This window comes from Oncorhynchus clarkii, chromosome 32 (genome assembly GCF_045791955.1).
Source record: "Oncorhynchus clarkii lewisi isolate Uvic-CL-2024 chromosome 32, UVic_Ocla_1.0, whole genome shotgun sequence".
Lineage (NCBI taxonomy): Eukaryota > Metazoa > Chordata > Actinopteri > Salmoniformes > Salmonidae > Oncorhynchus > Oncorhynchus clarkii.
Window position 1 is genome coordinate 38,267,885 of NC_092178.1, and position 13,692 is coordinate 38,281,576.

Genomic DNA, 13,692 nt, shown 5'->3' on the forward strand with positions numbered 1-13,692 from the left:
ACTATCCTTGCCTTCCTTTCCTCAATGGACACCGGTGCTGTAATACATAAGAGAAAAATGACAAGAGGGGCAGAGAAAGTGCTGACACGCAGCGGACAGGGTTTTAATTGATCACGTCCAGGAAGAGAGGGAAGGGAAGGAGAGTTAACGGAGGAGAGAGGTCATGCTCGGTAATTCTCTGAATTTATGAGAAAGGACCAGGGGGATAGCCGCTCGACAAAGCATAACTCAAGTCACAAAATACACTAGTGCTTCCCAACCCTGGTCCTCGAGTAACCCAGGGCAAACACACCTGATTCAACTTGTCAACTAATCATCAAGCCCTCAATGAGTTGAATGAGCTGTGTTTGTCAAGGGCAACAACGAAACTGTGTACTGTTGGGGGTACTCGAGGACCAGGGTTGGGAAACACTGCAATACACCACAATGCAAAATATGTGGTATATTACAGAGCGGGTCACCTAAGCGTTATTTTGGGGTCGCCTAATGCCACACAGGGTAAACTTAAAACGACTAAAACCAGATATAAAGTATGTAAAGAACATAAGGGACGTATATATTTTTTATAATATAAACTTTGAGAACTAATAAATCACCCAAATAAAAGCTAGACAGTCAGGGAGAATTGAACATTTCAAAACCAATTAATTTAGCAGTATTCATTTTGTTATTGTTTGAGCAAAAGAACAGCATTATCCATGTCAAAAATACATTTCGTTGCAGGAAATTAAACTGAGCAAAAATATAAACGCAACATGCAACAAAATGTCAATGATTTTACTGAGTTACAGTTAATTTAAGGACATCAGTCAATTAAATAAATACATTAGGTCCCGAATCTATGGATTTCACATGACTGGGCAACGGCGCAGCCATGGGTGGGAGGGCATAGGCCCACCCAATCAGAATTAGTTTTTCCCCACAAAAGGGCTTTAATACAGACAGAAATACTCCTCAGTTCATTCAGCTGTCCAGGTGGCTGGTCTCAGATGATCCCACAGGTGAAGAAGCTGGATGTGGAGGTCCTGGGCGGGCATGGTTACACGTGGTCTGCGGTTGTGAGGCCGTTCTGCCAAATTCTCAAAAACGATGTTGGAAGTGGCTTATGATAGAGAAATTCAAATTAAATTCTCTGGCAACAGCTCTGGTGAATATATCCTGCTGTCAGCATGCCAATTGCACGCGCCCTCAAAACTTGAAGAATCTGTGGCATGGTGTGTGACAACTGCACATTTTAGAGTGGCCTTTTATTTCCCCAGCACAAGGTGCACCTGTTCAATCAGCTTCTTGATATTCCACACCTGTCAGGTGGATGGATTATCTTTGGGAAAAGAGAAATGCTCACAAACAGGAATGTAAAAACAGTTGCGTTTCCGGGGTCTTTTATTTCAGCTCATGAAACATGGGACCAACACTTTACATTTTTATTTTTGTTCGGTATATACAGTTGTGGCCGAAAGTTTTGAGAATGACACAAATATTAATTTCCACAAAGTTTGCTACTTCAGTGTCTAGATATTTTTGTCAGATGTTACTATGGAATACTGAAGTATAATCATAAGCATTTCATAAGTGTCAAAGGCTTTTATTGACAATTACATGAAGTTGATGCAAAGAGTCAATATTTGCAGTGTTTTACCCTTCTTTTTCAAGACCTCGGCAATCCGCCCTGGCATGCTGTCAATTAACTTCTGGGCCACCTCCTGACTGATGGCAGCCCATTCTTGCATAATCAATGCTTGGAGTTTGTCAGAATTTGTGGGTTTGTGTTTGTCCACCCGCCTCTTGAGGATTGACCATAAGTTCTCAATGGGATTAAGGTCCGGGGAGTTTCCTGGCCATGGACCCAAAATATTGATGTTTTGTACCGAGCCACTTAGTTATCACTTTTGCCTTATGGCAAGAGGTGCTCCAAGCTGGAAAAGGCATTGTTCGTCACCAAACTGTTCCTGGATGGTTGGGAGAAGTTGCTCTCGGAGGATGTGTTGGTACCATTCATTATTCATGGCTGTGTTCTTAGGCAAAATTGTGAGTGAGCCCACTCCCTTGGCTGAGAAGCAACCCCACACATGAATGGTCTCAGGATGCTTTACTGTTGACATGACACAGGACTGATGGTAGCGCTCACCTTGTCTTCTCCGGACAAGCTTTTTTCCGGGATGCCCCAAACAATCGGAAAGGGGATTAATCAGAGAAAATTACTTGACACCAGGCCATCCTCCAAAAGTCTTTGCCTCACTGTGCGTGCAGATGCACTCACACCTGCCTGCTGCCATTCCTGAGCAAGCTCTGTACTGGTGGTGCCCCGATCCCGCAGCTGAAACAACTTTAGGAGACGGTCCTGGCGCTTGCTGGACTTTCTTGGGCGCCCTGAAGCCTTCTTCACAACAATTGAACCGCTGTCCTTAAAGTTCTTGATGATCCGATAAATGGTTGATTTAGGTGCAATCTTACTGGCAGCAATATCTTTGCCGGTGAAGCCCTTTTTTGCAGTTCACTATTATTCTACAATGTAGAAAATGTGTTAAGACATCAAAACTATGACATAACACATATAGAATCATGTAGTAACCAACAAAGCGTTAAACACATCAAACTATATTTTATATTAGAGATTCTTCAAAAAGCCAACCGTTGCCTTGACAGCGTTGCACACTCTTGGCATTATCTCAAACAGCTTCATGAGGTAGTCACCTGGAATGCATTTCAATTAACAGGCGTGCCTTGTTAAAAGTTAATTTGTGGAATTTCTTACCTTAATGAGTTTGAGGCAATCAGTTGTGTAGTGACAATACAGAAGATGGTCTTATAGCAAATAGGGCTAAGTCCATATTATGGCAAGAACAGCTCAAATAAGCAAAAAGAAACGACAGTCCATCATTACTTTAAGACATGAAGGTCAGGCAATACGGAACATTTCAAGAACTTTGAAAGTTTCTTCAAGTGCAGTCGCAAAAACCATCAAGCACTATGATGAAACTCGCTCTCATAAGGACTGCCACAGGAAAGGAAGACCCAGAGTTACCTCTGCTGCAGAGAATAAGTTCATTAGAGTTACCAGCCTCAGAAATTGCAGCCCAAATAAATGCTTCAGAGTTCAAGTAACAGACACATCAACATAAACTGATCAGATGAGACTGTGAATCAGGCCTTCATGGTCGATTGCTGCAAAGAAACCACAACTGAAGGACACCAATAATAAGAAGAGACTTGCTTGGGCCAAGAAACAGGAGTAATGGACATTAAACCGGACTAAATCTGTCCTTTGGTGGTGACTCCAAATGTGAGATTTTTTGTTACTACCGCCTTGCCTTTGTGAGACGCAGTGTGGGTGAACGGATGATCTCTGCATGTGTGGTTCCCACCGTAATGCATGGAGGTGGTGGTGTTATGTTGTTGGGGTGCTTTGCTGGTGACATGTCTGTGATTTATTTCGAATTCAAGGCACACTTAACCAGCATGGCTACCACAACATTCTGCAGCGATACGCCATCCCATCTAGTTTGGGCTTAGTGGGACTATCATTTGTTCTTCAACAGGACAATGACCTAACACACCTCCCGGCTGTGTAAGGGTATATTACCAAGAAGGAGAATGAGGGAGTGCTGCATCAGATGACCTGGCCTCCACAATCCCCCGACCTCAACCAAATTGAGATGGTTTGGGATGAGTCAGACTGCAGAGTAAAGGAAAAGCAGTCAACAAGTGCTCAGCATATGTGGGAACACCTTCAAGATTGTTGGAAATGCATTCCAGCTGGTTGAGTGTGCAAAGCAAAGGGTGGCTATTTGAAGAATCTCAAATCTAAAATATATTTTGATTTGTTTAACACTTTTTTGGTTACTACATGATTCCATGTGTTATTTCATAGTTTTGATGTCGTCAGTATTATTCTACAATGTAGAACATAGTGAAAATAAAGAAAAACCCTTGAATGAGAAGGTGTCCTGAAACTTTTGACCGGTAGTGTGTGTGTGTGTACATCTCCCTCTCTCTCAGGGTTTGTGGTCAGTGTTTGAGCTTCAGTGTGTCAGACAGATGGGGGGCTATACTTATAGCAGCTGTTCTTGTACTGTAGGCCTGTCTGACTGGGTAATTCTCTCTTTTCGATCCTCTCACTTTCCCTCTTTCAGAGGCTCTTGGGTTGGCAATGTGCAGTGTTGGCACTCTCAGCTCTCAAATTTACTGGGTTCACTCAGATGGAAAAAGAAGAGAGTAGATAAGGGGAGTGTGTGTGTCCCGTGCTGTTGTTTGTGTGTGTAGAGGAATGCATGTGTGCATGCTTCGAATCAACCAGTTCTCGCTCATTCTCTCTCTCTCAGTTAATGAGCAAGTGCGTAGCCAATGCACTCTCCACACCAAGAGACATTTCTCCAGGCGGCCAATTGAAGAGTACCCGGCTGGAAACATTACCCCTCAGACTGTTTGAGTATGTGTGAATGGGCACTGCAATTTTTCATTAAAATATACATTACTGCAGAGCAAAGGCAGAATGAAAACCTACAGCTCGATTTGAGACAACCACATGCCTGCGGCAGACATACACCTGTTAATACTGAACACACTACAAACACACCATTTACATAGCACAAAAACATCCATTACACACACCGAAGAAATACACAAGGCTTGTAGGTCCACATCCTTATTTTTATTTTATTTTTAAATACAGCCTCTCAGAACCCCCCACCCCTACAGTTTGCTCTGTTGTTTCCCTCGGACCATATTCCCGATGTGCGGATGATCAATACCTTTTAATTACCATTCGGCCGGGAGCGCTGGTCGATAGAGCTGATGTGAAGCAGAGTGAGAGAGACAAAAGAAAAGAGAGAGAAGAGAAGAGTGAGAGGCAGAGACCTGCTCCGGACTGTGATTGATGCCCGTACTCGCCTGGTCCCACCTGGGGACTGCCTTGATTAAAGATACGTCCCAAATGGTACCCTACATCCTATTTGGGCCCATATGGCTCTGGTCAAAAGCAGTGCACCAGAGAACAGAGTGCCATTCAGGACGTAGACTAAGCCTGCCAAGCCACATTCACTCACCATGCTGACTGTCATTCAGCTGTCCCAAACCTCTGCGGTCACAAGATTAAGTGGTCAGCTGGTTGTGGGCGTTTAGTGGGCCAATGAGGGTATTCTAGTCTGGCCGTAAATCAAGGTTGGACAGTTTGAGGTGGACCGAAACATGGGTCAGTTGACTTTTATACTGGGTCTTTATTGATTAAGTCCGGAACATCATTCTTTAAGTAGAAATGGACTTGGAGATATAGAGAGAGTCACCTGGAAGAGCTAGGTTGGTCAGGGTTCAAAGTGCACGTGGGTTGAATTGAATTGTAGCTCAGACTTCCATGATCAATGGGGGAAAAAAAAGAATTAATTAACATTAATTCATGCACAATGTTGAACTCAGACTAAAGACAAAAGTACCTTTATCACTAGTGCGATTAACTGACATTTTCATTATTAAATAAGTAATTGATGTCTGTTCAATTATTTCAAATCAAATCTATTTATATAGCCCTTCGTACATCAGCTGATATCTCAAAGTGCTGTACAGAAACCCAGCCTAAAACCACAAACAGCAAGCAATGCAGGTGTAGAAGCACGGGAGAGATTAGAGAGATTAGATGATAATATACACAACTGAAATATTTAATCAAAGTAACGTGAATAAATGGTCATAAGTAAGGGGAAGACACTACCATCATGGGACTTTTATTAATTGTTTTATTCTGTGTTACAGCATTCAACCCACATGATGCATAATGATATATATATATTTTTTTACAATTGTTTATACCAACCTCAAAAAGCACTAATCGCTCAGCACTATTAATCACTGCTAACCTAAAAATGTACTATCAGGTAAATGGTAGCTATGTAATTCCCTATATAGTGCGCTACTTTTAACGAGGGCCCATTTAGGCTCTGGTCAAAAGTAGTGCAAAATGGCTGTTTAGACACGCAACCCAATTCTGATCTTTTGCCTAATTATTGTCAAAAGATCAGAATTGGCCAGTCTGTGTAAACACAGCCCTTGTAGGGAATAGTTTGCCATTTGGGACTCAGGCGGGGACTTTATTGGGGCCCATTACCACTGGGGTGCCAGGTTTGACATACAGCTGCAGCCTCTCGAAGATTAGAGCAGTCAGAAGTGCAGCTCTAATCAATTGGCCCCTGAGCCCTATATAAATTTACCTGGACAAACCGAATTCCTCTACCATAATGAGAAATCTAAATAAGCCATTTGTTAAGGCTAAGGGGGAGCGAGCGATTAAGGATCACATGAGCAATTCTGGATAATTTGTGTAACAGTTTTTTTTTTTTTAGTAACTAACTCCATTTCATCTGTGCTTGTGCTAGGCCTAACAAGCTGCCTTAAGTCATAGTGCCATCACAGAAACATGGTAATGTATGACTGACTGACAGCACAATGACGGTATAATAAAGACCTTTGCAGGGAGTGCCCATCGAAACTTTAACGTTTTGTCAGTGTTCCCTAATACAGGTTTTTTAGGGCACTATTCTGACAGGTTTTATAAATCTGACTTTTTGAAAGAGCGATCAAATCAAATCGTCCCGGGCATTTCTAACACACCAGCCCATTTTTTCTCTTTTGAGGCCCCCACACTGACCCCCAAAACTAGCCAAATAATTACAATTTTGCCCAAAACAAACAAATAAAATAAATATATAAGGCCCACTGGGCTAAAGATGGACCAGCCCATCTGGCATTTTCCAGAATTGCCCTTTGGCCAGTCCATCCCTGCCCAGGAGGGTAATGAAGACTTCACAGAAGCAGAACCAAGACATCAGTGATATCCCTGTGGAGAATAACGGTCCATGCATTGATAAGAACCACCTGAGTACTTTATCAAAATGACAGAAGGAGGTAATGAGTTGTTCCAACAACAAATTGAGCTAATTACCAACTTCACATTCAGCATGCAAGGGTGTGTGACCACAAACAATTATAGTCTTTGCCCTAGGGGTGAAAAGAAAAGTACAGTAAAAACATAGAACACAATTTTTCTTCAATATATAATTTTATTTAAAATAACGTTACAATGTTTCTCTACATGACATTTCCAAACCTGTAATATTTTTTCAATTTTATATTGGTTATTAAACCTTCATATATTTTATATTTAAAAAAAACTTTCCATTTTGTGTTTCAGTATCAGTTGTTTATTCGTGTTTTTAGTTTTGATAAATAAATCCAACACTGCTTAACTTCCAAAACTTGACTCAATGTATATTTTAGTTAGGTCTTGCTTCCCCAAATACCCTACAGTAGTACTAGGACACCACACTATGGTTTCCCACAGCTTTAATAATTTGCTGAAATAAATTAAAGTTTTCAATTTTGAGAGAAGAGAGGAAGAGAGAGAGAGAATTTTTATCCTAAGGACATTTTTTAGGAATCATTTACAAGTTATGCTGAAGACAAAATATAAACATGTCTAGGTTTTTAATGTTACCTACTGTACTTGCCATGGAACAAAAGCCCTGCTCATCTGAAACGTAAAAGAACAGAAATCCATGTTTTACCTACACAAAGAAGGCTAACAGTCAGAAAACAGCACTTACGTTAGTTAGTCGTTTAGAATGCCTAGCTCAAGTGTTAAGAAGCAGGTGCCATCCTTTAATGCCGGGGTGCATTCAACAGGGCAAAACATTTTGGAACGTTCAGATATAAAAACAGTATGTAGAACAAACACCCCTTTCGACATGTAGAATAAGGAGTTTGGCTACTGAACGTGGCCCCATTTTTTTCAATCTTATGGTAATGTAGTGGTGGCCGAATCTACAACAGTGTCAAGCTGCTATCAGAGGACACTGACCTTTTAAATAATACCGCAAACAAAAAGGTAGGGGTGAAAGACCTTTTGAAATACATTCGATCGGGGAGACATGATCACTCTCTTACAACTGACATTATAGAGATGCAGCAAAGTACGCACAGGTGACTTGCGTTATTATAGCTCAGAACAAATGAGTCACAAAGACAACATCTTAGCATCCCCGGCATCTCACTGGCTCCTACTCCCTGTAACCATGACGATGGACCACTGACAACCCACTCCACATACAAGTGTGTGCACCTGTGTATGCGAATTGGTATGCATGCGCCCCTGTATTTCCAGGGTATGAGAGCCAACAGACAGCACCTGCTACAGCTTAGGGACGTAGACCGAAGTCTGTCAAAGGCTTTTTTTTCTCTCACAAGAACAGATACCATCGCGACGACATCAAACATTAAAGAACATTAACATGAATACGTTATCAGGGTGAGTGAGTCAGTTTTGTTATGCTGTCTGGGGCGAGACTGGGCATGCTCACACAGCGTAGTGCTGCTAAGGCAACCACATCTAGTCTGATGGCAGACCAACCTGGAGTGGAAGAACGGAACACTGGCACGCAGAACGGATGCGCGCGCGCACACACACACACACACACCTGCTCATCGTCTCTCTCCCCCCTCTCAAAATCACACACACGTTCTGGTAGAGCATCTGCTCTCTTTGTCATCCATCTCTAAGTTGGCTATTATCCTGGCTGTCAAAACAAATAGGCAGCACCTCAATTGCACATCTTTAGCATTTCTTTCAGGATGCAGCTGTGGTGTTTATAACAGAAATGCTAGTGTATCGGTTGTCATTGGTTATTCTCCTTTTGGAAGGCAAACAGTGCAGAACCATTCAATTAAGAATGGTCAAATGTTACACCTGTCAAACTTCAGTAATATCCTTTATTTCAACATAGTTTCTGCTACAGAGAGGGAGGAGCGAGAGGGGCTGAGGCATGGAAGAGGTGTGAGCTAACCTTACACAGCTTGAAAAGGCTGCAAGGAGGGGAAATGCCTCCCATCCATCTATCTGCACAGCTGTCACCCTGCACAACCCGCTCTGTGGTGCGTCCCAAGTGGCACTGTATTGCCTATGTAGTGCACTACTTATGACCGGAGCCATCAAAAGAGGTGCACTACATCAGGTCTGGTCTTTATTTGCTGCCTCAAAACCTAAACCCCCACATATCACATCCTAATCAAGCCTACTGCCTTAACAATACTGAGAGTAACACTGGGGTGTCTTCATTACAGAGACCATTTCCAAACCAAAACAGAGATATATATCTATATACTATCTCTCTCTCTATCCACCAAATTCAGGTAGGTCCCGCTCAGTTTCATTCTGTGTAAGACAGGTTTTGCAACAGAATTGGCGTAACGAATACGCCCCATGCTCACACCCCCTTAATACTGTGACCGTTTGGTTAGACAAGGTGCAATGAGGGGCAGAGAGACAACATGCATCATAACTGTGGCCATGGTCCCACTTATATGCAGACACACACACGTACACTGGTGCACACACACACGGGTAATGGTCAAACTGTAGAGCAGTACTTAGTGGTTGATTTACAGAGCCCAGCGGAGCAATCTCTGTCATGTCTGTTCAATACTGTCTCAGTAGTACATAGTACTTTAGTAGTACTCTACCGCTCTCTGCTGGCTGCAATATGCACTGCACCCAACACACTACTTCCATTCCGGTCTGTTTGTTCATCAATACTCAGAGTGGGGGAAATATTAGCTGGTTTCTAGTTTCTCTGAACGTTTAGTTCACAAGGTCAAACCCCGACGTCCTTCAATAGATGGCAACACTACTTTGATGAAAAACACAATTTTACCTCCGAACTTGGAATTTCTGCTGAATCACCACAAACATTTTAAGGTGATAAAATGTTCAATCTTTTGGTGAACTGCCAACAGACATCATTCTAGACTAGTGTGTTAGCTAGGTTAGAAAATGTGAAAAATAGAGCAAGAATGAGAAGCCAAGAAGGAAGCTTTCCACACGGTTAGAATAAGGAATTAGTTGAGCTCTTATATATATCACTTTAGCAGATTTTTCTAAAACATAGCTGTATTGTTTTAATGAACAAAACACAATAACCCCTTGCATCTCCAGTCAGTTACTTTTGTTTCCTATGCTTTTGAAAAGCATAAGCTGGTGCCCAAAAAGTTAGAAGATGTGCTGACTAACGGCGAGTAAACTATAGGCTATAAAAATAGAGTTGCACACACATATTGGATAAGCTGCCAGTAATTTGTTAGGTTAACCACACAACTAATTACTGGGAGTTTATATTGTGCAACAATTGTTTTTATAGCCTACAGCTTTTGACAGATGACCTTTTGTTTCTTACCCCCCTTATCCAGAAAACCCAATCCATCTAATAATGTCCAGCATCAGGGAAAACCATTGCCAGTGTGACAATGGTGTCCCGCCCACCCTCCATTTCGTTTCCCAGCATGTCAGCTTGTAGTTCAGTAGACCAGAGGCACATTGAAAGCATTGGCCCAGACCAAACGTGTGGCAGAGCTGGCCGTCACAATCACGTCGCAGATGTCGGCTGGCTTCCTCGCTGGCGTTTCATCGGTTGATCGCACCAAGGAGTTCCCTTCGCCCAATGGTGCCGCAGACTGGTGTGAACCATGACCAATCGAACTGTACTGTTCTGTTTCTTCAACCAGTGGGGTGGCAGAACTCAGCTAGTGTCCCGCCCCATGTCGGAGGGGTGATGCATGGAGGAAAAAGTATATGCTATTCTATGAACATCTAGTAATGACATTAATGTTTTTTTTCCTTCATTGCTCGTCGTCTATCTGAGAATTCCTGGGTTTGTGTGATTTTAAAATCAGTTTCCATTTGGGGAGTGGATCATCTAAGTTCTTAGTTTTTTTGTTTCTTTTGCAGATGTCAACCTCGGTTGTGGCTGTGATGGCGTGAGTGGACCGATTCTGGTTCTGGGAGTATTTAGGATGTGGCGATCTCGCCCCCTAGATGGCGCCATCCCTTCTGTGTCTCCAGAGCAGGGAGATATTCTAGAATAGAGAGAAGGTTCAAGACACCAAACTCAACCACCCTCCCTTCCTGACAGTGAAGCTGCAGATGTAACAAACAGAGCAGACATAGTGTCCAGTGTCCACGCTACAATTCTGCTTTTGCTGGTGACTTGCTGCCCTTTACCTTTCCTGTTCATTTGCTATTCACATTCCTTTGCTGTTCACTTGCCTTTGCTGTATGACAGTCTCTCACAGGGTAAATAGCTGTCAGTTTGGGTTTATTCATATTTGTGTCTGGGAAGGAAGTGACCTGTATATGTGCTCCTGTACACCTCGCCTCAGGAGATGATCAACTTTGCTCTGTTCTTCACTCATTCTTTCCTACTGGGTATATTGGACGGGACGGGGAGGATGCTTTAAGCTTTCATGTCACTGAGTATAGTGGACTGTTAAAACTTGTGAAATAAGTAGCCTCTTATCAGCAGCATTGTGACCGGTTCATGTGGTTTATGTTGGACAACAAAGCTTTCCAGAGCACACTTACCGTTGTTACTGCAGTTCTGGTTGTCTTTGTCAGAGGCCTCCTCTTCAACCTAACATGTGGAGAGGGAAAGGAGAAAGAGTAATTTTTTTTGAAAATAACCATTGGCGTAGAGAGATGGAAATGGACATTTAGAGTACCTAATGTTGTAAAATCCATAGTCTAAAACTCTTACAATGGTGAGGGCGGTAGGTAGCCTAGCAGTTAGAGCGCTGGGCCAGTAACTATGGTTGCTGGTTTGAATACCTGAGTCGACAAGGTTAAAAATCTGTCAACGCCGCCTTGTGCAAGGCACTTAACCCTAATTTGTTCCAGTGGCGCCATACTACTATGGCTGACCCTGTAAAACAACGCATTTCAATTCACCTATCTGGTGTGACAATAAAACATGTATTTTTTTATTTAAACAACATTGTAAGACAATGGAATTGTACTGCCATTGTAATCTTTGGGTGGGTCGCTTAAGTCGAAACAGTAAAAAAAAAAAAAATTAAAAATATATAAAGTATGTAGAAAAGATAATGGACCAATATATTTTTTTCATACTACAATCTTTAAGAACTAATAATCACCAACAAAAAAGCTAGACAGTCAGGGAGAAAAATAATAATACTTTTTTTATAAAAAAATGAATTGAGCAGTATTAACTTTGTTGTTATGTTTGATCAAAAGAACACTGCATTAGCCATGGCAAAATGCATAGAATTGCAGGAAACTAGCTTTAAAACTAGGGATGTTAATGGTTGACCGGTCATGCTCATCAGTCTATAGGTACATTTGCATAATTTAGTGGAATTAAATTGCTTATCGCCAGTGTGAGAGCACCTCAAAAAGCTGGTAGTGAAACATGCTTTTATAATTTATATTTTTTATTTAACTAGGCAGATAACCTTTTAAGAACAAATTCTTATTTACAATGACAGCCTAGGAACAGTGGGTTTACTGCCTTGTTCAGGGGCAGAACGACAGATTTTTACCTTGTCAGCTCGGGGATTCGATCCAGCAACCTTTCATTTACTGGCCCAACGCTCTAACCACTAGGCTACCTGCTGCCCGATCCGATAAAGTTTCAGTTGGTCACATACTTTTACTGTTTGGATAAAATGTAACCATTTGTTGACCGGTTAATAGGGGCCCTTGTCAAATGTCGTGCACTATAAAGAGAATTAAGGTGCCATTTGGGATACAGACAATTAGTTGTGTATTGGAGGAGAAGGAAGGGTGTGACTCCTACCCGTTTCCTCCACTTGAGCTCACAGAAGACCCTCTCGAAGCACTCGTGCATGTAGTTGAACTAGGGAGAGACGACAAACACACTTTGTTAGAATGAACTCTTCTACATGCACTTAACAAAAATATAAAAACGCAAGTTACACCATGCCCAAACCGTGCGTCCACGTGCGCCAATTGATTTTGTTCCCACACTCTGAACGCGATCTCGACACACAGGTTGAAATATCAAAACAAACTCTGAACCATTTATAATCATTTGTGGACAGGTCGAAAAGCATTAAAAATGCACAAGGTCATCTACTCCGACAATTAATCCACACATAAAATGGTCAACTGAATCGTTTCTAGTCATCTCTCCTCCCAGGCTTTTTCTTCTTTGGACTTTATATGACGATTGGCAACTAACTTTCATAATAAAGGTGTATTACCACGACCAACCAACCTCAGTTCATCTTTCAATCACCTACATGGGTATAACCAATGAGGAGATGGGAGAGGCAGGACTTGCACTGTGTTCAGCGTCACAAATAGAACTGACTTTAGGGCTATTTTAGTGCTTGGCAATGCAGACGCTCATTGGCGCGCACGAGCAGTGTAGGTGCAATGATTGAATAACATGTATGGGTACATTTATTTTTTAATGCTCGCGCACCTTGACGCAAGCGGTGTGGTCAGCATGTTACAGTTCATAGAAGGAAATCAGTCAATTTAAATAAATAAATTAGGCCCTTATCTATGGATTTCACATTACTGGGAATACAGATATGTATCTGTTGGTCACAGATATCTTAAAAACAATGTTGGGGCGTGGATCAGAAAACCAGTCAGTGTCTGGCGCGACATCTCCTTTGCATAGAGGTGATCAGGCTGTTGATTGGAATGTTGTCCCACTCCTCTTCAATGGCTGTGCAAAGTTGCTGTATATTGGCAGGAACTGGAAAATGCTGTCGTACAGGTCGATCCAGAGCATCCCAAACATGCTCAATGGGTGACATGTCTGGCGTGTATTAAGGCCAAGGAAGACCTGGGACATTGAGCTTCCAGGAATTTCGTACAGATCCTTG

General features: G+C 42.1%; 1 protein-coding gene across 1 annotated transcript in view; it reads right to left on the reverse strand.

Moving 5' to 3' along the window:
* Positions 1-7,029: 7,029 nt before the first annotated feature.
* LOC139391715 (sorting nexin 27a) overlaps positions 7,030-13,692 on the reverse strand; it is a 44,103-nt gene continuing 37,440 nt past the window's right edge. The window contains exons 11-13 of the mRNA XM_071139205.1: positions 12,630-12,689; positions 11,399-11,447; positions 7,030-10,893 (exon numbers count right to left, since the gene is read on the reverse strand). Of these exons, the coding sequence (XP_070995306.1) occupies positions 10,826-10,893; positions 11,399-11,447; positions 12,630-12,689 (177 nt within the window). The 3' untranslated portion in view covers positions 7,030-10,825. The remainder of the gene's footprint in view (positions 10,894-11,398; positions 11,448-12,629; positions 12,690-13,692) is intronic.